At 36.8% G+C, this 24,200-nt stretch overlaps 2 protein-coding genes across 2 annotated transcripts in view; one reads left to right on the top strand and one right to left on the bottom strand.

Annotated features, from left to right (window-relative positions):
• The window catches only part of RYR3 (ryanodine receptor 3), a 204,527-nt gene extending 202,825 nt beyond the window's left edge, over window positions 1-1,702 (top strand). The window contains 2 exon segments of the mRNA XM_064460023.1: window positions 724-775; window positions 1,564-1,702. Coding sequence (XP_064316093.1) covers window positions 724-775; window positions 1,564-1,659 — 148 coding nt within the window. The 3' untranslated portion in view covers window positions 1,660-1,702.
• Window positions 1,662-24,200, bottom strand: part of AVEN (apoptosis and caspase activation inhibitor) — a 95,827-nt gene continuing 73,288 nt past the window's right edge. Inside the window, exons 3-6 of the mRNA XM_064460135.1 lie at window positions 8,664-8,734; window positions 6,062-6,157; window positions 4,233-4,581; window positions 1,662-3,030 (exon numbers count right to left, since the gene is read on the bottom strand). Coding sequence (XP_064316205.1) covers window positions 2,912-3,030; window positions 4,233-4,581; window positions 6,062-6,157; window positions 8,664-8,734 — 635 coding nt within the window. The 3' untranslated portion in view covers window positions 1,662-2,911. The remainder of the gene's footprint in view (window positions 3,031-4,232; window positions 4,582-6,061; window positions 6,158-8,663; window positions 8,735-24,200) is intronic.

The following is a 24,200-nucleotide window of genomic DNA, read 5'->3' as shown; positions in this document are numbered from 1 at the left end:
ATTGCTTAACTGGTGCATGGGAACCTGTAATTCACAGTAAATTAAAAATGGCCACTTCCTTAATCTTAGAATACACAGCGAACAGTCTTTCTGACCGTGTTGCCCTTTAATTAGCAAATGTTGAAGTCGGTATGCATTCTTTTCTTTACAATGACAGCACATACCAAGTTTAATTCCAAAGGCACTGCATCCGCAGGGGCTAACCAAGAGCCATGTTACGCCTAAACGGACCGTTGTTAGTACTCTACAGCCTTCCTAATTAGTTCAAGCTCACTACATTTGAGTGAGCTCAGGTGCCTGAGATGGATAGGCTCAGCTTGGGAGCTGCATGGCCTGGGTGTTGGGAAGTCTCGGTGCAGCTGAGTATTTGCCACACTTGTGACTTCTTGCACAGTAGCCACAGTAAATTCTTGCAAGGTGAAATGTTGGAGCATGTGTGCAGGAGCTGGCATATGCCTAAGTCAGCTATTGCTCCTAGCACTGAAATGAAGAAAATGCTAAACCACGTTTTTCTACTTCTACAGACTTGACATCTGTTAGCACTTCCACAGGAGAAGTGCTGGAGGACAGGAGTTTCTCCTTTAACATAAGTGCTGCAGATGCCAAGCAAGACCATTACTTTGCTGGTTGGCATAATCGCCCCCACATACCCCAGCCTAGGAAAGGTCAGGCAGAGATGATAACATTTTCTGCACTAATACCTGCTTCACGTGCTTGTTTCAGGTTCTTTTTAATGTATCTCATTAACAAGGACGAAACTGAGCATACTGGCCAGGTGAGTAGAAAACGAAACTTCTTTTTTCTTATCTTTCAACGTTTTATCTTCTCCAGCCTTGTAGCTGTGTGCCACCAGGTGGAACTGATGTACCACCATGGAGGTGCCACCTCCCGAGAGTCTTCTGTTAGCGAAGGAAAAGGAAGGGTTAAAGAAAGGGAAGGCGTGGGCTGCAGCAGTGTGCGACTCTGCCCAGCTCTGAACTCCATCAGAAGTCACTTCACTAGCAATCTTACTGTCATCTTAATTTTGAAATAAAGCCCTGAGATATACCAGTTGTAATCTGTTCCCGAAAGTAGTAAAGCTACTGTATTTATAGTCTAAATCCGTATATATACCCTATATCTATATATCCAATGTATTTATAGGTAGGTATACGCACATTTAGTGTTGCTAGGCCCTAAAACATACAAAAATAAATGAAACAATTAAATCCTGTCTCAAATAAGAAGCTGCTACACAAACACTACAAAAGTACCTTACACTTCAACGTTTCCCAAGCAAACTCAAACACATTGCATATGTACAGATTGTGTACAGGTTTGCTCTGATACAACTTGGCTGATTAATCTACACTTACACAGTTTTTCTAGTAGGGCTTAAATTCCAGTAGCACTGAGTGAAGAAAAGTGCAGAACAATACTTTTACAACCATTCTTTGTGTTTCAGTGTTTTCACAGCTGTGCTTCACGGTAGCAGGCACAGTACCTGGTTATGGTCAACAGTTTATCATCTAGAACATTAACTGCAAGGTGTCTGTTAAAATAAATACTCTTTATCATTTTCAGGAGTCATTTGTGTGGAAGATGTATCAAGAAAGATGTTGGGATTTCTTCCCAGCAGGGGACTGCTTCCGGAAACAGTATGAGGATCAACTTGGCTAATATCACAAAAAGAAATTATTTATTCACAAACTGTTAAGATCCAGTATACAAAAAAAAATGTCTTTTCTTTTCATGGTGTAATTTCACAGCTTGTATTTGCTTTAAACGTCTTTAAACTTCAAGACATACATAAAATTTGACACTATTTCACAGGCTTTTTGTACCTACCACACATGAAACAGGTCTTTCATTGGAATTTTAATTCGAAAGAGAAAACTATGCCGGATTCACTTAAGCCTTCCAGTTCAAACATGGTCCGAAATGGTAACTTTTTAACCACATCATTAACCTAGAGTTTGGCAGTATAGTTGAAAGGGCTAAAAGGTGTCTTAATTGCACAACATTTGACATTTAAGAACTTGAACATCAGAGGCCATGCCTTAGAAAAAATATTTGAACTAACTGCTGTCCAGTTTTCCCACCCCGTTTTTGCTAGTGAATGTATTGAGATACAGCTTGAAAAAGCTTTAAGCAGTTAAAACATTTTCAAACACTTCGTTGACCTTGAAACATGAAGTGCCTTAAAACCTCTGTAGACATAGCTATGCAAACTTTTTATTTATGTTAGTGTTCTAGATGAACAGATCCATTAACTGTATTGCTTTTCTGTCTTTCTGTATGAAATGGCACTGAAGTTTGTTTATACACTACCTTCAGTAACAGCTTATTAGATGCTGCTGTTAAAAGACATCCACTGTATCGAAATGAATACAAGTTAAATCTTAGGCCAAAATAAAACAACGCTCTATGGTCATCTGCAAGTAGAAGCTGCTAGGATTATGCATATTTTTTTTCTTCTAATAAAAAGTGCCCACTGCAATAAAGTATTAGAAACCAAACATTACCTTTGCCGTCTTCTTTCTCGTGTTTCTGCAATATGGAGATGTGGTGTGAGGATGGTGGCTACAACCACACGTGTTCATTGTTCATGCATATCTTTATTTTAAGAACTACGTACAGCAAGTACAAGCTGAAATAACTCTTTTCTTAGTGTGCTGCAGTCTGCATCTTTAGCAAAGAAAATCCTAATTTAATCACAAATTTTAGACCTTTCTAATATTGCCAGTCTTAGACAATTTTCAGTCACATGTAAACAGATTTTGGTTGCACAGAATTTTAGGTGCCAGCAAAGAAAAGCAGGCATTGGGCATACTGAACAAAGCAAAACAGATAAAGGAAATGAGGTAAAGGAAGATCAGCTTTCTACTCAATGTTTGCTATATTCAGTTATTCACATCAGAAAACGTGAGCATCAGGAAATCATGCTGTCCAGCCAGTCTTCAAGCTCTTCTTCGGTAACATTTCTAGATGTACTTTGCTGTTGCTGTGATGCTGTACTCTTCTCTTCAGGCACATCTGGTTTTAAAGGGTCTAAAAAGTGAAAAGAACAGACTTGAAAATCTGGAAGCAATTCCATGCTGGCTCTTTGGCCTGGATCATTTTGGTTTTTTAATGCACAACTGACTATTTAAACACAGTCTCTCTTTCTGGACAAATAGCGAATCGTATTAAAAAAATAGTAGCAACAATTTAAAACAAATTTTTAAAAGAGGGAGCTTAATAAGCTCAACGAGAGCAATGTGGCTTCCATCCAATTCAGGGGTGGCAGGGCCTGGTCTGCAGCAGACCGATGCTAAGCGATCCCCTCCCGTGATCTGTTCACAATCCTGCCTGATGCAGAGTTTACTTTAATGCAGGAGAGGAGCAGGAGGCCACAACAGGAGACTGCGATGCAGGGTTATACAGCGTGATATGACTCCATATTCTGATGGCATTGGGGTTTACACTGTGCTTTGGAGTGGAAAACCAGACATACCTCTGAAATGAAAGAGCATTGCAAGATTGTCTTTAGTAACAAGGCTTGCTGTATTGCTTGTGGTGACATCTTACATGTTCAACCATCTTGGACTTAGTTTTTAAGAGAGCAAGAAGATCATACACAAAAAACCAGAGATGCTAAGAATTCTTTTACAGCACTGCAGACCGGGGAGGAGTAGAAACCACCTCCATCAAAACTAACAAACTAGTGTAACTTCTAGAAAAGCAAAGCAAAGGAAACATTTGCTGATTTTTCTGAAATATGAAAATTTTTGTATATGTTTTGTTTCCACACTTAATTTTGTAAAATCAGTGCTAGTAAAGTTCAAAGAGAGCATTTATAACAAGCCATCAGAAATAGCTGTCAGTCCTTCTGGGAGCTATTAGTGCAGCGAACTAAGGGCTGACGATGTTACATAAAAACTCTATCTTCCTCTCGCTAAAATGCTCTAGCAGTACATTGATTTTCTAAATTTATTTATTTTAAATTTTGCTAAATTGTAAGACCAGTGCTGTTTTGCAGAAGAATTTCTCTTATTGCTTGAAATGACAGTGGTGAAACTTTAGTTCAGTGGGGAGTTAAAATTGAAAAGGAACAAATGGGTCAGAACGTAACCCCAGATAAATGAAACGCAGTATGACAGAGATGACGACAGCAGTACTGTTGACTGGCTAATCACAAGTTCAGAAACATCCCCAAAACAGAAGGCAATGGAAATTAAATAAGGGCATGCTGGGGAGAACAGAAATCTTACCATTTTCCGTACTATCCATTTTCAAATCTTTCTCAGTTGCTACGGTGTAGGGTAATGCACCTGACACAGGTCTGTCTTCTGCATCAATGGGGGCATCTAGATTTAGGAGACGATCTAGTTCTTGATCCAAAGGGTCAGTCTCTTGCTTTGATAGTGGATGGGCTCTCTCAAATGGTTTTGCTGCACTTGCCCTAGGACCGTTTTTACTTCCAGGCTCTGGCGGAGCAACAGAATCACCAAGGGGATGGGAAACCAACACTGTCTGAGGCTGTCGGAACAGAAGCTCTCTCCTCTTGGCATCTTCACTAATTTTAGATTTCATCTGTGGGAGCTCTACAGGTGTCGATGCCTAAGAGCACAAGAAAGGAATTAGAGTAAATCATTACAAAGACTCATTTTTACTATTCTGTCTAATCTGGATTGTAATTCATGCTTCCTATGTTTGATCACTTAAGAAGGTACAATGAATTTCAGCAGACTTGAATTCGGAAGTAAAAGTAAACTAAAGTTATCTTGATACTTTTACAGAAGCAACTACAAAACACGAACTCCTTTTATACTTTATTACCGAATATGAGATTGTATGCTAAATTAGCAAGTTCCATTGTTTCACAAATACTTCCTGGAGAGTTACTTTTCTTTAGTTCTTCTGCAGTGAAGTCCGATCGATAGTCTGAATTTGGGAATGACTGAAGTCAGAATTTGGCTAGAAACATTGTCCCATGTTAGGCCTTCCCTCCAAAGTTCCAGTCTTGAAAGCAAACTATACTACAGGTTGCTGAAAATAATTTAGCGAAAAGTTACAGTATACAGCTGTGGTAAAACATTATCAAATAGTGAAATGAGATGGCAGCTCATTATTTAACTGTGGAACACAGATTTGCTTTTACCAGAATGCCCTGGCGTTAATAACCCTGCAGCATAGCTGATGACCACGTCACCAGTCAGCATGACAAGACAAAGTACTTTATTTACCCTGATAAGGGTTCTAGACGCAGTCTTTAACTTTTGAGAAAATTGTTTAAAATTAATATTTATTTGCAGATTCCCTTAGACATCACAGCTGCACACAGACATATGTGACTCCCTTGAGAAAGAGCATAGTTGTGTCAGTCACAGAAACTCCCATGCAACTCCAAAGAGAAGTAAAATGTCATCTGTAAGGGTCATGTTTCTTTTTCCTTGCTTTAAGAGATGGATTTTTTTTTAAAGAATTTTGGTTTTATATTTCAGTCTCATTGGTTCTTTTGCCCATACATGAATATTTTCTTTTTCAGAGCCCGAAGAAACATTTTTTCCTAATACTCTTGCTTTTTTTTTTTTTTTTTTTTAACGAAAGCATAAACAACATTTTCTTCACCTGTTTGATTGACAGGTCTACCTGTTCCAGCATAGATGTAAGTTTGATTCATGGAATAAACATGCATGTTGATATTAGCTATCTAGAACAGTAAATCACAATTAGCATATATTAACAGGAAAGAATGTGAAAGCACTTTCAAGATTTTGGTACAAGCTTTTAAGAGCTGCTAACAAGAGAAGCAAATACAAGAACAGTGCAATCATTCCACATCATAAACTCCGATACCAGGCTTCAAATCTAATGTGCTGCATACCCAAGTGTTTTGTTTAAAGCCGACAAAGCATAGAAAGTGCTGATAGAGGGGTATCCTGCATTCCATGTCATTCAACATGCTGGTCTCAAGAAATATATTTACTTATAAAATACATTCTACTTATGTTTGAAGACCAAGTTTAAAGTAGTCATTCTTGCATAGGTTGTTTCAATCAAAATATTTGCATTTTCTTGTGAAAATTCACAGCATTACCTGCACAAGTTCAGCAGCAACATTCAACCTCAGATGTAGAGGCAGTTCCTGAAGGGCCCGGGCCAAAGACTGGCAGTCAACAGAAAGTGCCGAAAACTGAAATACAATTCAACGCAGAGTATGCTTGTATTAAAAATAAATAAATAAAAATAATAAGAACTAATAATTACATTAATCTATTACACACACCCTGTTTCACGCATTCAAGGGATGTGAAGACCAGTCTAATGAAATACAGGAATTCATAGCTTTAAATTACCCACGTACAAAGCAGTTTCATTAAATTACTATATAAACACCTACAGTGCAAATAATCACTTAAAGGTTTAAAAACAAGCTATAAATGGAATGCTCCTTAGGCAATGCCTTGAAAATCCAAATTAGGAAATAGTTCTGCAAGTTGGTGATGTCATAAGAGGCTTTTCCAACTCAAACACCTTTCAATCTGCGTAACTCCATGCCGTGGGAACCGCCAGTCTTTAATGAGTTGCTGCTATATTCTAAGCAATCAAACCATGTAGCTTGTGTGTAGCTGTGCTGTTTTCAGTGCCTAAACAACATGGCCCTTATTATAACTGTCAGTCTTTTAAAATGTTTTGATGCTTACAAAAGCAACAAACTACAGTTACATACACTTCTAAAATTATATTCAAGATTTCAAGAAAGACATTCTAATGCTGCCTGGTTGCTAAAAAGATGGGACTGTCACTTATTAATGAGACAGGTATTGAAGTTCCCTTTTCTCTTGACCCCCTTTTTTTGGTGGTAAACTATTAAATTTACACAAAACGGACCAGCAATATTTGATGTTTTTACAGAACACCCTGGACTTCAGTAGACTTAAACAGATTCCAAGCTCACAGTACAGCAGGACATTCTGAGCATGTTCACCACCAATGAACAAAATAATTCAGTACCCATCACATCACAACAAAATGCTTAAATTCAGTCTATACTCTCGTCTTCACAGAAGCAGAGAAGCTGCTTCTAAATCTAGCTTAAAGAGACAAAAATTTGTCCCTCTTAATACGGTGTAGACTGACACAGACATTTAGATGGCCAAATACTCATAAACTAGGAGAGAGTGTTTTGTGCCATATCGTAAGAGGTTTGCCAAAGGAATTAACACTGCTCCCAAAAGCCCGTCGACAGGATGTCTTTTGACACCTGCACACACAGCAAGAATGAGCATCACAGACAGAGTATGTTCCAATAGTATATTTACAAAATTAAAATAAATTTTAAAAAAAAACAATGCAGTTGGCTTAACAGTTTCTTGTATCCAAATTCTGGTATCCAGTAATGAGAGTAAAAGGACAAAACAAATATCTGATGCTTAATTTTTTCTTCTTTGCTAACAACTCTATTTTGCAATGGATTGGTGATCACCATCAAAGATGACTCACTGGTACAAGTAACCTCAGAAAGTCTTCAACAAGCAATTCCCATTGCCCAACAATGGCCTAGAACTTCAGAAAACCCAGTTCTTTTGACAGATACTGAAGATCAAACATGGCTTCTGCACATTTGCAAAAGACAAGGAAATCATATGAATCCGATAACATCATCACAAGTCAAATATCATTGACAACATTTAAATGCATTTGGGAAGAGCTAAGTACACTTGCAAAAAGATTAATGTGCAAGAACATTGTGAATAAAGGTGAAAATGGAGATAGGGAAAAGGAAGAAAGCCTTAGGATGAAGGAAAAGAGGAATTTGGAGAAATAACATCATGGAAGAAGGAATTCAATATTCAAGTAGAGCTTTCACTAGAAGTGGTGTTCGCATAAAAAACAAAGGGATCAAAGCAGTATTTAATAAATTATAAACACTGCATGGCACACGTAGTTATTGTTGATATTTTAGGAATTAAATAGCAAACTTTTAAAATTTGAATTCACATGTATATTTTAAACACTCAAGCACAGTTTCGCAGCAATTTTAAGAAAAGCTTAGAAGACAAAAGCATCTCCCTTAATAATTTAGGTGAGTTATGTGAGGAAGACAGCTGCAGAGGTTAAGACACCTTCCACTATCCTGATACAGAAAAGAGCAGACTCCTATTGCTTTGCTCCTTTTTATTCCAGCATAAAGAATACGCATACAAATAATCTAAAACCTAGTTGGTAGCACAGTCACTTTGGAGGTGAAGTATCAAACAGACGATATGAACTGTTAATGTGAAAGAAATAGAACAAGCTTCATAGTCAAATATATGAATATACCCATATAGGTGTTGTTATAGTCATTTTATTAAAATACTTTCTCTTGAATAGAGCTGAAAAAGGAAGGCTGACTTGGTATGTCAGTTAAACAAAGTGACAGTCCCTTATTTTCCCTTCACTGGATGGATTTGCTTGTTCTTTTCTTCCAACATTACTATAAAACCTAGCCTGCTGCTTTGATTTGTCTTCAATAGGGAAAAAAAAAAAAGGACAAGACCCAAGAGCCTCCAGCACCAGAGACAAATTAATATAGATATGCAGAATAAAGAGTGCTATTATTGTATTAAACCATTTGATGCTAAAAGCACAACTGCCTAGGTACTCTGTGCCAGGCGATTATCCATGCAAACTCATTTGAATGGTAATTCTGTTACCTGCTTATGGCATACGCTTTCTCTATCCCATTCTTTCTCGTCAGCAAATCGGAACTGTGTAAAGGAATCTCCTACAGGAGAGAAATAAAAAATATATTTATTTTTCAGAAAAATAAAAAGCTCTTTTCAAAGTTCCCAACTCTACAGAAATAAATTCAATCAATAAACGTCTTCAACAAATTTGCATTTAATTTTAATGCTGCTTGCATTCACAATATTAAACTTCTTTAAGCCAAAGCTCTTACAGATAGATCTTCAATCTCTTATTTGCAAAACAGTACTGAAAAAGGCACAACAAATTCAACAGTGAATGAGGAGGTGCTAGGTGCCATGTCAACAAGCAAGATTTTCATTGAAAAACCTGATCTGGACAACGTACTAAGAATACGTACAGTATCCAGAGTGCATTTTTTATGAACAGCTTTGGATGTGCTGAAGATAGACTTTCTCTCATCAACATGCAAATCTCTCTTAAAATGGATTATAAACGTCCTAAAAATCAGTTTGTACAGGCCAAGTCAAGACTTCTTGTTGTCTTAAGTGACCTTCTCAGCTGAGTATTTATAAAGATATTTACAACCATTACCATGTCCAGATTGAGTTGCATCGCCCTGTTTTCATTGGTTTTACCCAACTTTGTTCAGCATTACTGGGCCAACATACAACCTTGCCTGATCGACCAGGCTTTGGTTTACATTCAGTGCCTCCAGATATTACTACTTTGAAAACAACCAGTGTCAACTGCTACACAAGTGCAAATAATTAAATTAATGAAATTAAATAATTAAAATTAAGCACTGAAATTAAGCAGCAGCCTAATTTTAGAAATGTTTCGTTCGTATTCACAAACACCAGGTTCCGTGATGGCTACGTATGCTCAGCGGTATGGAAAAATAAGATCCTGTCTTTATGTATCTATCTGCAGGCACAATTACTTGAGCGCGCACAGTTGACTCACTGCTGACAACGGTGCCTTTCTCTTCGTTGCACACAGCACAACAGTAAATAAGCCCCTCTGTTTCAAAATCTCTAGAATACTGCTATTAAATAACAACTAATGCTGAAAATTAAAGCAATCCCAATTCATTCTTCAGTCTCATGATTTTAAAATGGGTACAAAAATGCACAAGTTAATTTATGTTTTAAGCGCTCATATTTTAAAGGCTCAATTTAGTCACATATATAAAGAAGTTTTATTGAAAAATAATTAAACCAAGTGATACTCAAAGTCTTCATACTATTAGAACAAAGACATAAATATTTTCTTCCCACATCCCCAAGACTCCTTCAGTTATTTTCTCATGCTGGGTCACAGAGGAAATAGCTTCCTCTGCTCTTATAAAGGAGTAAAATTGAACTAAGGATTAGTCGAATGCTTTCAGTATCTGAGAACGACTAGATGTAAAGCAGCTAAACAAACCTACTTCATCAGGAAAATCCACTGGGATCAAGAACTGGTTTATGATTCTCCACACTCAAAGTTGGTAATAACAGACCCTAAGTTTAACATTGTATTGCTGAATTAAAGGGTATGACTTAAACTGTAGTTTAACTAGGCTCTTTAAATAAGTTAACAAAGCATGCCTTTCAAAAGAAAAAGCAATAACTACAATTCACAGTAGCACATTTAATGCAAATTAGGTTAATGAGAATGTTGGTCTAACCAATTATCTTTTCACAAACTCCTTTACCCTGAAAATAACTTCCTTTTATGCCATGAATACTAATCAAAAGTCTTGCAATGACTCCAAGTTCCTTCCAACATAAAAACAGTTTTATTCATATGAATAGATTTTATATCACTCACAAATATCACTTAGCCTTCAAATACAGAGTAGCTTAAAATAGCACATTCAGGTAAACCTCACACACCATCTTTGGTAACATTCATAATAAGACTTAATATTCTTTATTGTATAAAATATAACCTCATTATTAAAGAACAGCAGATGTAAACCACCATGGTTTCCTACAACTTGAATATATTTTAAAGCTCAATCAATTGATTTAAATAGAACACATTTCATAGGCTCATTAGCCCAATTATCTCTTTGTACAAATATTCATTGAACAGCAAAATCAAACACATCCTACCTGTAATCTGTAATAAATATTTTCTAATCTGTGAAATTTTGAGTCTAAAAGTTTTTTTTTAAATTACGAAAATTGGTTTTCAGTGGGAAACCTGACAGTGGAATGATTTTGTTCATTTTAACTCTTTAATTCATTAAAAACAAAAGACAAAACATCACTGAAGGCAGAAAAAATATTCTACAGTTTCAGAGGTTTTCAAATTGGAGGCGGGGAACAAACAAGCAATGTAACAGGATCCTTCTAAGTCTGCTGTGACTGTACAGAAGCACTGAAAGTGCATATATAAGAGTCTAAACCCATTTCTTAATCAGAATTTACCTTCTAAATAAGCACCAATTATTTTGATAAACTTATTTGGGGGTTTCCAACCTTTGCTTGTCTCCCATTTATTTTGTTGTGGGAATTCAAGCCTCTGTCTATAAGTCTGTTTAGTCAGCTAAACAATAGGCAATAAATTTATGACGGCAGTGTGCAGCTGAACCAAATAAACCACAATGCAAAACCAGAACTTAGCTACATTTGAAAAATTAACAGACCCCTAAAATACGTCAAAAAGCACCCTCTCTCTACTACACTAGCCAAAGTTCTTCACAAGTTACTAAATTGAGAAGATTCTGTCCACAGAAAGTCTATCTTTAGAATAGATTTTAAGCAATTTTGCAAGTTTAACTTGCAAGAGACCCCTTTCTGTCTATATTGATCCCCAGTTCATCACCATTTATCAAGGATATAATATCAAAACAAGCTACCTGCCTGTTTCACCAGTCGTCTTCACGGGTTGCAATAATGCAAGAGGAAACAGATGTTATTTTTAAGGTGAAGAAAAGAACCAGATCATCTAATCTAACACTTTTCTGCAGGGAAAAACAGAATTGCAGAGTGTAGGCGTGACTGATGCCTGAAATCTTATCCAACATCAATGGTTCATATAAGACTGACCAACTCTCTTGGGGAGTCAGGGGGAAGATAAGCAACATATTCCTTCCTTTTAATCATGCAAGACTTCATGTAGAAAGTCCAAGAGAAGACAGAAATCTATAGATGAAAGAAAAGGTGGGTAACCACTAAGTCATGAATTTTGAGCTAACTTCTGAGTGCAAAAAGAAAACTAAAGCTTACCAGTTGTTTGGAATGAATAGGCGTGAGTCTTTCCCAAACTGGAGGAAAAAGCATGAGGATAAACTCCCACCCGTCCAAGCTATGGCTTGCTCTAACTAGACAATTTTGAAAACAGCATGGAAACAGCAAGAACCGCAGACTGGGTGCTTTGGGACATCATTGGCTTTTCTCCTTACACAGTGTTTCCACATGCCATATATATACACCCACACACACATATATATATCTGTGTACATATACACATATATACACATATATATACACACATATATATGTGTGCATATATACATATTGTGTATATATATGCATATGTATATATGTGTGTATATCTAAAAATTGATATATGGATATATTTTTATATATAACATATTGTCTATCTACAATTAATGCTCATTCTATATAAAATCTCTTTGGATAAACACTACTGAAGACTTCCCTTTATAGAACACCTAATGGTTTTTTTTTTTTTCTCCTAGAAAAGTAGACATACATACAAATTCATAGTAATATTCTTCCAACACTAGGAAATACATGTTCTGCAAAGGTTTTATATGAATAACTTTATGCACATCATAAACAGATAATCACCCAGATACCATAATTTTCCCACAATGAGGAAGCATATAATACCGAGACACAGACTTCTGGAAGACATAAAGCTTCCAAAGACTCTTCTTGGCAGTTCCAGTAACATCACTAATTTCTATTTCCGTTTTTTTCATGTCTGAGTAATAGCAATTTTCAGAATGTGAAAAACAACAGATAAAGACCCTGTAAGAACTCAACATCCGTTAATTTTCTTCAGGTACTATTAAGATCAGTAATACTGCAAGTCATTGCAAGGCTTCTACCGAGAACACAACAGGTATTTCCAAACAACGTGCCTTCACCACAAATACTTTAGCACAACCTACATTTTCCCCTCGTTCTGCTGCTCACCAGTAGGTTGCACAGCCGTGTATTACAAACTCCAGAAGGCTTATGCAACAGCTCAGCATAAAAATGCTAGCTACCAGCAGAATATATATCTCAAAGAAAATACTTCAAATAACACTCTTCTACTGTTGGCAGTAGAAGCTCTTGAGATCTGTGCAAACATACTGTTATCAAGGATATTTGTAGCCTGCATTGCAAACTACAAAGCGTACTTGTAAACAGATTCAAAAAGAACAACATTTTAAATTAATTCCCTGGCACAACTACACAGTACTACTAGTCAAAATTAAAAAAAAAAAGTTAATTTGGCCAAACAGCTGGATCAAGGCTAAATTATGTCCTGAAAATTTAAAACACATCACAGAAAAAAGGAGTACGGAGGAAGGATCTTTGGAAACCAGTGCTGCTTCTGGAACAAAGAGTGTCTATTCAGAAAAAGCAGAACTAATTTGACATACAGAGGAACTGCAGCCTATTGAAAGCAAGGTCAGATGCCAGTTTTTCAAATGAGGAACAGGGTGAAGCCAACAAGTGCCAAAGAACACAAACATTAAAAAATCTCTTTTATTAAAAGCTGAAGAAGAGGTTAACAAGAGTCAAAACAGGAGAAAAGAACAAATAAAAATATATTCGAAGAGGTTCAGAAAAACAAACAGTATTACACGTGCTTCTGCATGAACATCAGGTGACTAAGAAAATAAGAAGAAACTGGAATGGATTTAAGCCTTTAAAGCTTCAAAAAGCTAAATGTTAACATGGGAATACCGAGAGCAGTGAAAGGAAGGGTAAGGAGGACAGTGCAATACCAGCTCAATGTATTTGATAGACAAATTAGTAGAAACTATAAGAAATTTAACAGATATGCAGATAAACATAATATTTGGGCAAGAGTCAACACCACATTTGAAAAGGAAAGTTCTGCTGCATGACCCAAGACAATTTCTTGAAGGAAGCAAAAAATCATGGACATAAGCAGGATCTAGTTCATATAATTTACATGTGTTTCCAAAAGCTCTCACTGACGTCCCACTCCCTTTTCCACCCAAGACTTCAGAGCAGCAAAAAGAGGAGGCCTTGTATGAATAAGTAATTGCCTAAAAGGAGTAAATTGTCTGTTTTCATTACAAGAAGTGACCAGTACAGTTCTCTAGGGTTGTATCTGTTTAACCTCTTCACTCAATTAAAACAGAAGAGGAAAAAAAAGATGAGAAAAATGAAGTAACACAGTTTGCTGATGTTACTGAGCTCCTCATGGTAGTGCAGATGAAGGTAGGCTGTGGAGAATGGTGTAAGAACTTCACAAGACTGAGAAAGTAGATTTTTAAATGGCAGATGAAGCTCAATACCAAAAATGCAAAATGCTGCAATTCTAACTTCACGTACAAAATAAGTTCCGTCCTGACCAGCGTCATTCACAATCACAATGTCAGTGCTCCATAGTGTTCAAAGAAACAAACTCTTTAGAATTATTAAAAAAGCAATAGTGGACAACACAGAGAACATCATTACACCCCTATCATGTATTATTACATTGAATACTGTGGACAGTCTTGGTTTCCCAAGTCCAATCTCAAAAAACATAACCTCATGAGAAAAGGCATAGAACAGTTCCTATATGAGAAACAATTCAGTAACTTAAGCCAAGGGAGAGGAACCAAGGGAACATGACAGAGATCTAAAAATAACGAAAGGCATGAAAAGGGCAGGTAGGGACTCACTGCTCATTGCCTCGTCTCACAGAAGACTTGGGGGGCATCAAATGAAGCCAGCAGGGGATGCACTCAAAATGAATAAAGTGGCAAATCTTTATGAAGTCGAAGCTAAGTTGTGGGACTCCATGCCATCAGATGGTTCAGATGCCACAAGCTTCCACAGGTGCAAGAGAAGATTTAAGATAACCATTTTTAAATATAAAGATTCCACATCTGGCTCAGGAAGTCCCTGGGTCATAAATTATTGCAGGTAAAGAACTTATTTATCAAAACAGCATGTCCTATAGCATGTTCACGTGACTTACGTTAGGTGTCTCCAGATGGACCTTGGGTCTAATTCAATAGAACCAACCTTAAATTAAAGCAAATAGCTCGGTTTTTTACTTCTAGAGCTTTACCTCTCTCTTAATTAGTTACCTTTCTGCAGAAAAAATAGGAAGGAAAAGTAGGTAATCCACAATTTATTTTTAATCTGTAGCTAAAAGTTCTTTCAAGACAATGCACATTTTACATCCACAGGGTGTATAAGGAGGTGACAGACAACACTACTATACGGGAAATTGTATAATCAGCATCAAGCAGACCCTTTCTCTGCTTTCTAATGAACTTTTCTACATTTCCTTAAATGTAACACTATTTTTCAGGAGTAATTTTTATTAAATATTTAATTATTATAGCACTTAGAACGCAGCAAAAATTGCAATAAAAAATCAAAATAAAAAGTACATTTAAAATTTCACCCAAATATAGTAGCCTGATGTGGTTATTTTTAAGTACCAATCCTGTCTTCACTTATTCACTTTTTTACTGAATAAACAATAATATGATATTTAAGTGTGAAGTTATGATTTCCCTGTAGGTTAAGCTTAAACCTTTCATTAAGTCTAACCTAGTCACCTTAAATATTTACATTTTTCCTGATGCTTTATGACATTTTCTAGTGTCATTTTTTTCAGGTCACTAATTTATAACATACTTTGTGATTTTTAAATGTCACTGCAGCCAGCTCGCTAGACTAGGCAAAGTATAAAAATCCATAGAGCATACTGGTTTTTGAGCAATATCACTCAAGAGAAAGGCTGAAAAAAAAGGCAAAGATCGCTGCATAACTTAATGCATGAATACTCAAGACCAAAGCATTTTGTTTCGTTTGTTTTGTAGCATCAGTATGACATAGCAGGAAGTGTGAAATTTGTAATTCTCCCTAGGGACAGGGGCAGGCAACTGTCCTTTAGGTGAAAGGGAGAGGACTTGTATTTTCATACACCTGGACCCAGCAGAGGGAAAAGTAGCTCAATAGTAGAGTTTTTGATCCTTGCAGAAAAACAGGTTAAAGAACCTAATGATCTGTGCCTTTATGGAGACCCTGTTTTCTCCAAGACTATATAAGTAACTAATACCAGTTCAGCACGTGTTCATAGCAGGAGGCACAGCCGAAATTCAACACTGGAAGAAATGGCAAGGTTCCTACCCACAAAGGAAGATTTGCATAACATCAAACTGCAGGCCTGGAAAGAGGAACCCTATTGCATGTGCTGGCACAAGGTACTCCTGTCAGATTCTGGCGTGTAAGTGAGGAAAGAAGAGACTGAATGAAAAGAATCTGAAACAAGAGGAACAAGGCTGAAGCAGAATGGAAGCCGGTCATCAAAAAGATCCCTGATTTGCCTTGCCTATTGACAGGAACCGCTGTGCAGCAGCCACAGTGAATGGACATCAGAGGATGAGATAGAGGGGGAAAGGATGCATTCCTATGGATTCTGTTAAGCAAAAACATTGCCTCGAACCCTTGGGGCAGGTGGTACCTCTCAGCTCACACAACCACTTAGTTTTATACAGAAAAGAGACAAACAACTCAGGTTAAAGCTGCAAACAGCACCCTTCATTCATGCTTTAGACAGTACAGCTTGTAAGTGATTCAACATCCTACACTTCTGAGCTCTGATATTGTGAGAAGTTAAAAAAATGCTCCATAATGGATTACATGACTTCTGCAGTTTATTCAGGAAGTTTTCATTTTTTCTAAATTACACAAGAAGACCAACTTTTACAGTGTTTCCAAATCCAAATATAATGAATGTCCTACTGTATAAAACCAAACAAGATTTCAAGCTTTTCCAAATGCCAGCTAGTTCCCTTGTTATTAGAAAGCTCAGATTCAAAACTCAGTTGTTGGTTTAAACTTGGAAGGGTGCTCTACCCACTAAACTACCGCTGTTTTTGTAGATGGCTCCTCCTCAATTTTGTTAGGAACCTGACAGTTCCCAACTGAAGTTTAAGTAAAACAAATATATTTCAAAAATGTAATAAAACTTTTACTGTTGTTTAGATACTTCATGTCATGCCAGCTACAAGAAAGAAGAACATCAGGAACGGCATGTTAATATATTTTGGTAAAGTTGCAGAACAACACTCACTGGCCTAGGTTCCTTACCCTGCCCCATTTAAGCAAAGTACCTCCCAATTGTCCTGTATTTGGATTATTGTTCATTCTACCTCCTGTGTAAACAGTGCATGCAAGTATATTGATGTATTGCATCTGGGAGGTGAGAATGTCGCACAGTTCATTAGATCGGATTTATTCCTGCATCTTTCCATCTAAGAGGACTTTGTATCTAACTGGCATACCTACCTAACAGCAGTTACATTGCATAAATTTACACCGGGATAACCACTGTTTTCTGTAAGTAGGCTGTCAGAATATTTGGTCTGAAAACTTCAACATTTATGAAATACCTTTCTGATCAGTAAACAGCAGGTGTATACAAAATAAGCCTCCTTTATTCCACACTGTGCCTCCGTTCAAAAAAATTTCTACTTAAAAGAAAAAAAAACCACCACCAAAAGACAGTAACCTTAGAGCAGACAAATGAACAAACTTAAGGAATGCTTTATTTTAAGCAGCTTGCTATTTTTATTCCAATAATAGCCACTAACTTGACACAATTAGAGAAAAATGTTTGCTATCTGTAGTTCTTACATGCCACACAAACACTGGAAAACTTCTCTTTCTCCCTCCCCATTCCCTCCAATTTGTATAGCAGACAAGTCATGAAAGTTTACAATAGTTTTGATAGATGACTATTCAAGTTTCCATTTTAAGCATTTAAAGCCAGTCTTAATTTTTGATGATGGTACACACATTATTTGACAGCACTTGTGTTATTAGAATTTCATAACCCCAAAATAACTATTCTAAATTTTTCTTAGTGCCACAGTTCCACTCCTTACTCTGTATTTGATAGAACACTTACAGCAAATAATGTAATTACATAATCAATAAATATTCCTTATACTGCTGTGCTGGATATTTTTAATATCATCACATCCAAATTAGTACCATTCTTCCCTAAAGCAGAATTCACTATTAATGCAAGTGGTACAGCGTGCCGTGTCTATGGGGCTATCTTTCAAAAGTATTCATAAATTATACATAAAGGTGCAGGCCTAAAAATATTCAAGCAGTTTGATATAGTGAGTACAAGGCTTGGCTTTCTTGCATTCATACAGGGTTCTGCAAGATACAACAAGTCATAGCACTAACACAAGCTTGCAAGATCTTTTTTTTTGTTTAATGTAATGAAACAAGAAAAGAGAAGTAGCTTCATAAAACAAGACAGGAGGATTTTCTTCTGATCTGTTAATAAAATGGCAAGGGTTACAATTAGCAAAGAGTTAACCTAGCAAAGCTCCAAGTTCTATAAGCATGCAAAAGCTTAGAAAGTATTTTTTTTGCCTATGCAAGTTACTCGTAACTCTCCAAAGACAGTAACGTAACGGCTTATCAGAGAGTTCTGAACATCAACTTAAAACTAACACAGGATTGATAAGCATTCGCTTCGGATCAAAAATACAAGCAAGCAGCACACTGGATTTGTCTTGCCAAAGGCTTAGAAAGCCACTACATTCTTAGTCCAACTTATATTTGTAAGAAAAATAATCCATGAACTAGAAGCTCATGTTTATTTTTCAAGAAGTGTGCTTTTTTAAGTGTTATGATTCTTTACAACGGACTTTTCCCATGGCTACAGATAAACTGGTCAATGCAAAGTTTCAAAACCTGTATTAATAGAAATTAAAGGTTCTTCTTTAAAGTGGAAAGGAGAAAAATGATTACTTACTATCTACAGTTCTCTGGGTCATGATAAAAAAGCAAGTTTGTAGCCACATACAAACTTCTACTCATCTTTTGTATCTAGTACCTTGGGGGTTTTCTAACAGATTTCTTTTAAGCAAAAAAAGCTTGGCTTAGCTCAAGCGAAAACAAAAGTATCCCCCATGTTAACCCCTGCACTTGCTCTTTTGCGCTGAACACACCACAGCATTCCGCATTCTATAGCTTACAATACCTCTCAGCAACACATTCCATAGCCGTCTTACGCAAGTTCTCCTTGTATGGTAGTGACAAGAACTACAGCTCTCCCACAAATTAAAAAACATGAAGGGGTGATACGGAATGGAGAATTACAGTTTTCTGGATGACAAACACCATCTGGGCTATGTATTTACTGCTGATACACAGTGTTTTGCAGGTCTGAATAATGCAAAAGTATTTCTTTTAATTTAATTATTTTCTGTTTTCAAACAGCAGAAAATTGAAATGTGCACTCTAGTGTTAATTTTTAAATATTAATTTGGAGGATTTATTTTCCATCACAGTATTGGCATACTATTAAATATCATCATAGCAATATCAAAGTTCAGGTTTTAAGATATTGAAGACAGTGACATATCTGCTAATCGTCAGGCTGAAATGAAAAATCATCTGTATCATAGCTATTTGCTAGACAAATTTACTCTCTGTTGTTGTTTACTTGTGGATTTTTCTATGATCTGGTTCTACACAGTCAAAAAAAATAATGGCTCGCACAACTTTGCCCCCCAAGGACATTACTTCATGATGTATTTTAATGGTGTGCTAAAGCCTCTCCTGCCTGTTCAGCCATCCATCACCCTGCTTGTTCTAGCCCTGTTTATTAGATTTATTTAGCTTTTTACCTTGTTTAAATCAATTTTTCCAGATTTCTGATGATGATTATGGGACTTTAAGTCCCTCTAGCCTACTTGGAACACAAAAAGCAGGTGCTCATCAACAAATTCTTTGAATTTGATAAATTTCTGCTGCTGAAGTCAGCAGGAAATGACCTGTGAATCACGTAGAAAGTACTAAGTACTCTCTCTGCCTTTTCAAATTGCATTGCTTTGTGGTAAGCATGTCACTGTGTGCAGAAATAGGCAAGGCATCTATCAAACATTATTCTCATTGCTTGTTTTCATTTTGAATGTGGTAAAAAATAGTATTTAAAAACAAAAATTACAACATTTTCCTTTTTTATACAGGAACTTTAATTTTTTTTTTTAAGAAAAAGATTGGTACCGGCTATATATTTCTAGTATCAAGTAGAAATATTTTTATTTTCTTTAACCACTTTAAGGAAACACTTTCAGTCAGCCTTGCCTTATGGGGCATATTAATTTTTATTCTCATTTAGCATGTCAACAGTGTAGTATATACCAAGTCAACACAGAACTTGAATAAGGGTTAGCAATTAAGCAATGAAAGCACAGCACTCAGTGAAAAAAATTTTCAGAAACTGCATTCTTCATTGGAAAAAATAACTCGGGCAGAATTTTCCTGAGCAGTTCAAATTGTCTAACTTTTAGTCTAATCAAAATTTATTTTAAAAAGCAGTATCGGGGACACTGAGTTTTGTAGCAAGATTTTGGATTATCAGTTTTGTTTGTTCCACAAAATAATCAACTAACTCTCACTTTCCTTCAGCAATCACATAGGGAAAGGTTTCACAACACATCTTTCCCACTGAATCAACACAAACCTGCAATAACACGGAGCCGAAGTTCAGTCAGTAATCCAAGAACAAGGATTAGCGGACAACGAAAACATGCTTAGAACAAGTAAAAGATGCTTAACAGTTATAAATCTTGGCCATACAGATGTAAAAGGAAAAATAATAGTCTTATGCTATAAAGAGAAAAAAGCTTTCACCATAATGCTGCTCTCGTGCATGTGTTTCCCTACATGAATTACCTTTTCTCTAAACACACATTCAAGGGGGTTTTTTTTTTAATAACTCTTCTGGTTTTGACAGCACTTTTTTTTTTTCTTTTAAATTAACATTTTAAAAAGTGCCTTTCTTAATTTTGTTTTTAAGCTTCAGAGAGTAGAAAAAAATCAGGATCTACAAAAAAATTTAGGATGACAAGAAGGTCATTCATGACTCTACTGATAGGCTAATGTACAACCTCAGAGATATCTCTTTTTCTGGGCCAGATGTTTTTTTCCACAGGCTTCAGTTGGCAAACAGTTTTGTTGCACATCTGGAGGTCAACCCAAAAATGGGAACAATCTTCTCAACCAGGAAGGAATGTACTGGGAGAGGATGGAAAGGAAAAAATATTCTCTCCATTGTTACAAAGAAAACTATCCATGGTACTACAGTGCCAGTTCCCACATTTGTAAAATACAGCCCGTTTAGACTTAAACCATTCTTTGTAAAGTACCTTAAGATCTACACAAAAGAGCTAAGATCTAACACCAGTATTTGTTGCCAGTCCTGCTACCACCAAAACAGCATCTTCCTGCTGAAGCATGATACTTAAGTCATCATTTCAACATCACTCAAAAATACAGATTATGGCTACTGCAGAAGCAAAAAGAGGTAAAACACTTGGATGAATGACAGTCTGGCTAATGAATTACGCAAATTCTAACAAATCAAGCACCTAAGCTCCAATCTTCAGATAAATGACAAACCACAAATTCTTCCAGAGTATTGCATATCCATTGGGTACCTTTCAGTTTTCAAGGGACATGCTTCAAAGCATTCAGAGGTTCAATATAACTGTACAGTAGTACCATGCAGAGGTTTACAGGAGAACCTGTCCACTGACGTGTATTTTCCTTCCACAGTACTTTTTTTAATGTGTTTTCAAAGTCACAAACATGAAACTGAAATGAGGACTTCCCATACAAACTTCTACTTCAGTTTCAGAATACAAAACAGCAGACACAGGAAACTGCGGAGTTAGGTATCTGAGCCTTCTCAGGAGAGAGTAATGCATCACACCACCTAGAAACTACTTGGAATACTGCAGCAGTTCAGTTTATTAACAAGAAATGACAAAGCAAAGGTTAGAATGACATATCAATCAAATTATAGATATAAAAAAGTTAAGATTTAAGATTAAGAAAAATGAAATTTCATGGCATGTTTCAATTCAATTAAACATGTTGATCCATTCCTAATTTCTCTACTCAGAGTACTCTGTATCAGTGGTTTTCAACCATGGGTCCTATGCATAACCCCTCAGGGAACCTGTAAAAGGTGACCAAAGCATCATGAGATGATTGTGAAACTTTCACCACAGGATTCCACACCCCACTGGGGGGAAAAAAAAACCAACCAAACAAAACCAAACCAAAAACCAAACCAAGCAAACAAACCAACCAACCACAAAAAAACCACCACCAAACAAACAAAACACACCACCAGTCGAGGTCTGCAAAAAAAAAAAAAATTGAAGTCTATTCAGGTCAGTTTAACTACTGCAAATAATTCCATTTTATATTAAAAATATACTCGAACTGTCAAAGCTCACTTGCACTTTATTCATATATGGTTTTGAGACATGAACTTCTCTAACCTGCCAGCTGCAATTTCCTTACCTACATCAAATCCATGACGAGTCACTCCAGAAGCTAAATGTACTGCAAGGCCAGTTTTCATGGGTAACTCAGAACTAGGAATTAGCAACCATTGGAGGGAAAAGTAAAACCAAGGGGAATTTGGCAAAGTCACATATTTCTAGTCAAATACACATTTCAAACTAAAACTTAACTACTCCTATACCCTCAAAGGTGGTGGTGGGGAACCTATCACAGGACTCCTGGATTAGTGTCAGGAGGAAATAAGGTACAATGGGTTGTCATCCTATTGTATTTAGTGATCAAGAAATAGATTGCTGTGCTTTTAAAAATGTTTTTTATTACACTGTACAGTAGCACAACAGCCAAGATCAGTAATTCATCAGTACTGCACCTAAAAAAAAAAAGGTAAATAATTGCAAACATAAACACCCTAAACACTGACAAGACAAGCATATCTCTGGTTCGAGAAAAATGTAGACACAACAGTTGGAAATGTCTCACATTTAAAAGATACGAAAAATATTGTTAGCCTCAATTAAATTTATTAAGTTCTGAAGAATAAAAAACAGTTTGGCAATTGATAATCTTAGAAACAAGCTCTCTTACTATGGCTGTCAAAATGCACACCAGGAAATTTTGGAAAATGCCACCTACTGAATTCATGAGCAATGTTTCTGTTTATTATGTCTGCACTTCACTGAGAGAATGTCATGGTTTCAGCTGGGATAGAGTTAATTTTCTTCACTCTAGCTGGTATAGTGCTGTGCTTTGAAATTAGCATGGAAAAAACCTGTTGAGATAACACACAGATGTTTAGGCTGTTGCTGGGCAGCGCTTATACTAGTCAAGGACATGTCCAGCCTCCCATGCTCTGCTGGGTGCACAAGAACCCGGGAGGGGAGGGGGCACAGCTAAGAGAGCGGATTCAAACTGACCAAAGGGATATTCCATATCATGTAACGTCATGCCCAGTATGCTACCTGGGAGGGGCTGGCCGGGGGAGGGAGGTGGCAATCGCAGCTGGGGGACGGGCAGCGTCGGTCGGCGGGTGGTGAGCGGTTGTATCGTTCGTGTTTCTGTGTTTTTTTTCCCTGTTTTCCCTTTCCTTCCTTTTCCCTTTTATTATATTAACATTATTGTCATTATTATCATAGTCACTTATCATCATCATTTTATTGTAATCATTAAACTGTGCTTATCTCAACCCACAAGTTCTTTTGCTCGTCCGATTCTCTTCCCCATCCCACAGGGGTGGGGGGGGGTGAGCGAGCGGCTGCGTGGTGTTCAGTTGCCAGCTGAGGCTGAACCACGACAGAGAATTTCCAAGCAGGGTAATAAAAAGGAGATAGAAGTCATCAGCCTAACGTAAAGTCAGACTTACCCTCACTATTGGTTGAACCTGCAAATGGGAAAGCAGCAGCCACATCCATCGGCCTGAGCTGGAGAGACCCCAGGGTCTCTGGACTGAGCAGGAAGCCCCAGGAGCTGCTGGAGGTGGTGGCTGCTTATAACGCCCCTTAACAAAAAAAAAAAACAACAAACCACACCAAAAACAAACCACCCACCACAAACCCACACACAAAGGCAAAAAAAAAAAAATAAAATATCAAGGAACTTGCTCTAAAATTTTTGTTTTGAATAAAAATGGCAAACTTCTTTGTAATAATCACAGGATGTACGGAAGAAAACTAAAGCTATAGCTCAGTAATCCAGTTAACACCAATTTCTTTCAATAGATGAGTTCACTGTCGTTGAAAAAGACTTCTTTTCCTCATGGCTATAAGGAAAGCATCCTTCATGAAAAGGTGTAGCAGTGAACATGGGTACCAGATTAATGAGATCTTATTAGAGAAGGACCAGATTCATGACTCGCATCACTTTGGTGTAACGAGAAATGTTATAGCCTCTATACAACACTGCTGTAAGTGAACATGAAAATGTCACGAGACTGTCAACTGGAGAGCACTAGACATTCATGCTAGATGCAGACAAACTGTGGAAGAGGTT

Source organism: Phalacrocorax carbo, chromosome 9, assembly GCF_963921805.1.
Source record: "Phalacrocorax carbo chromosome 9, bPhaCar2.1, whole genome shotgun sequence".
Taxonomy (NCBI): domain Eukaryota; kingdom Metazoa; phylum Chordata; class Aves; order Suliformes; family Phalacrocoracidae; genus Phalacrocorax; species Phalacrocorax carbo.
The sequence above is the reverse complement of the archived record's forward strand: the minus strand, read 5'-3'. Positions and strand labels throughout refer to the sequence as shown.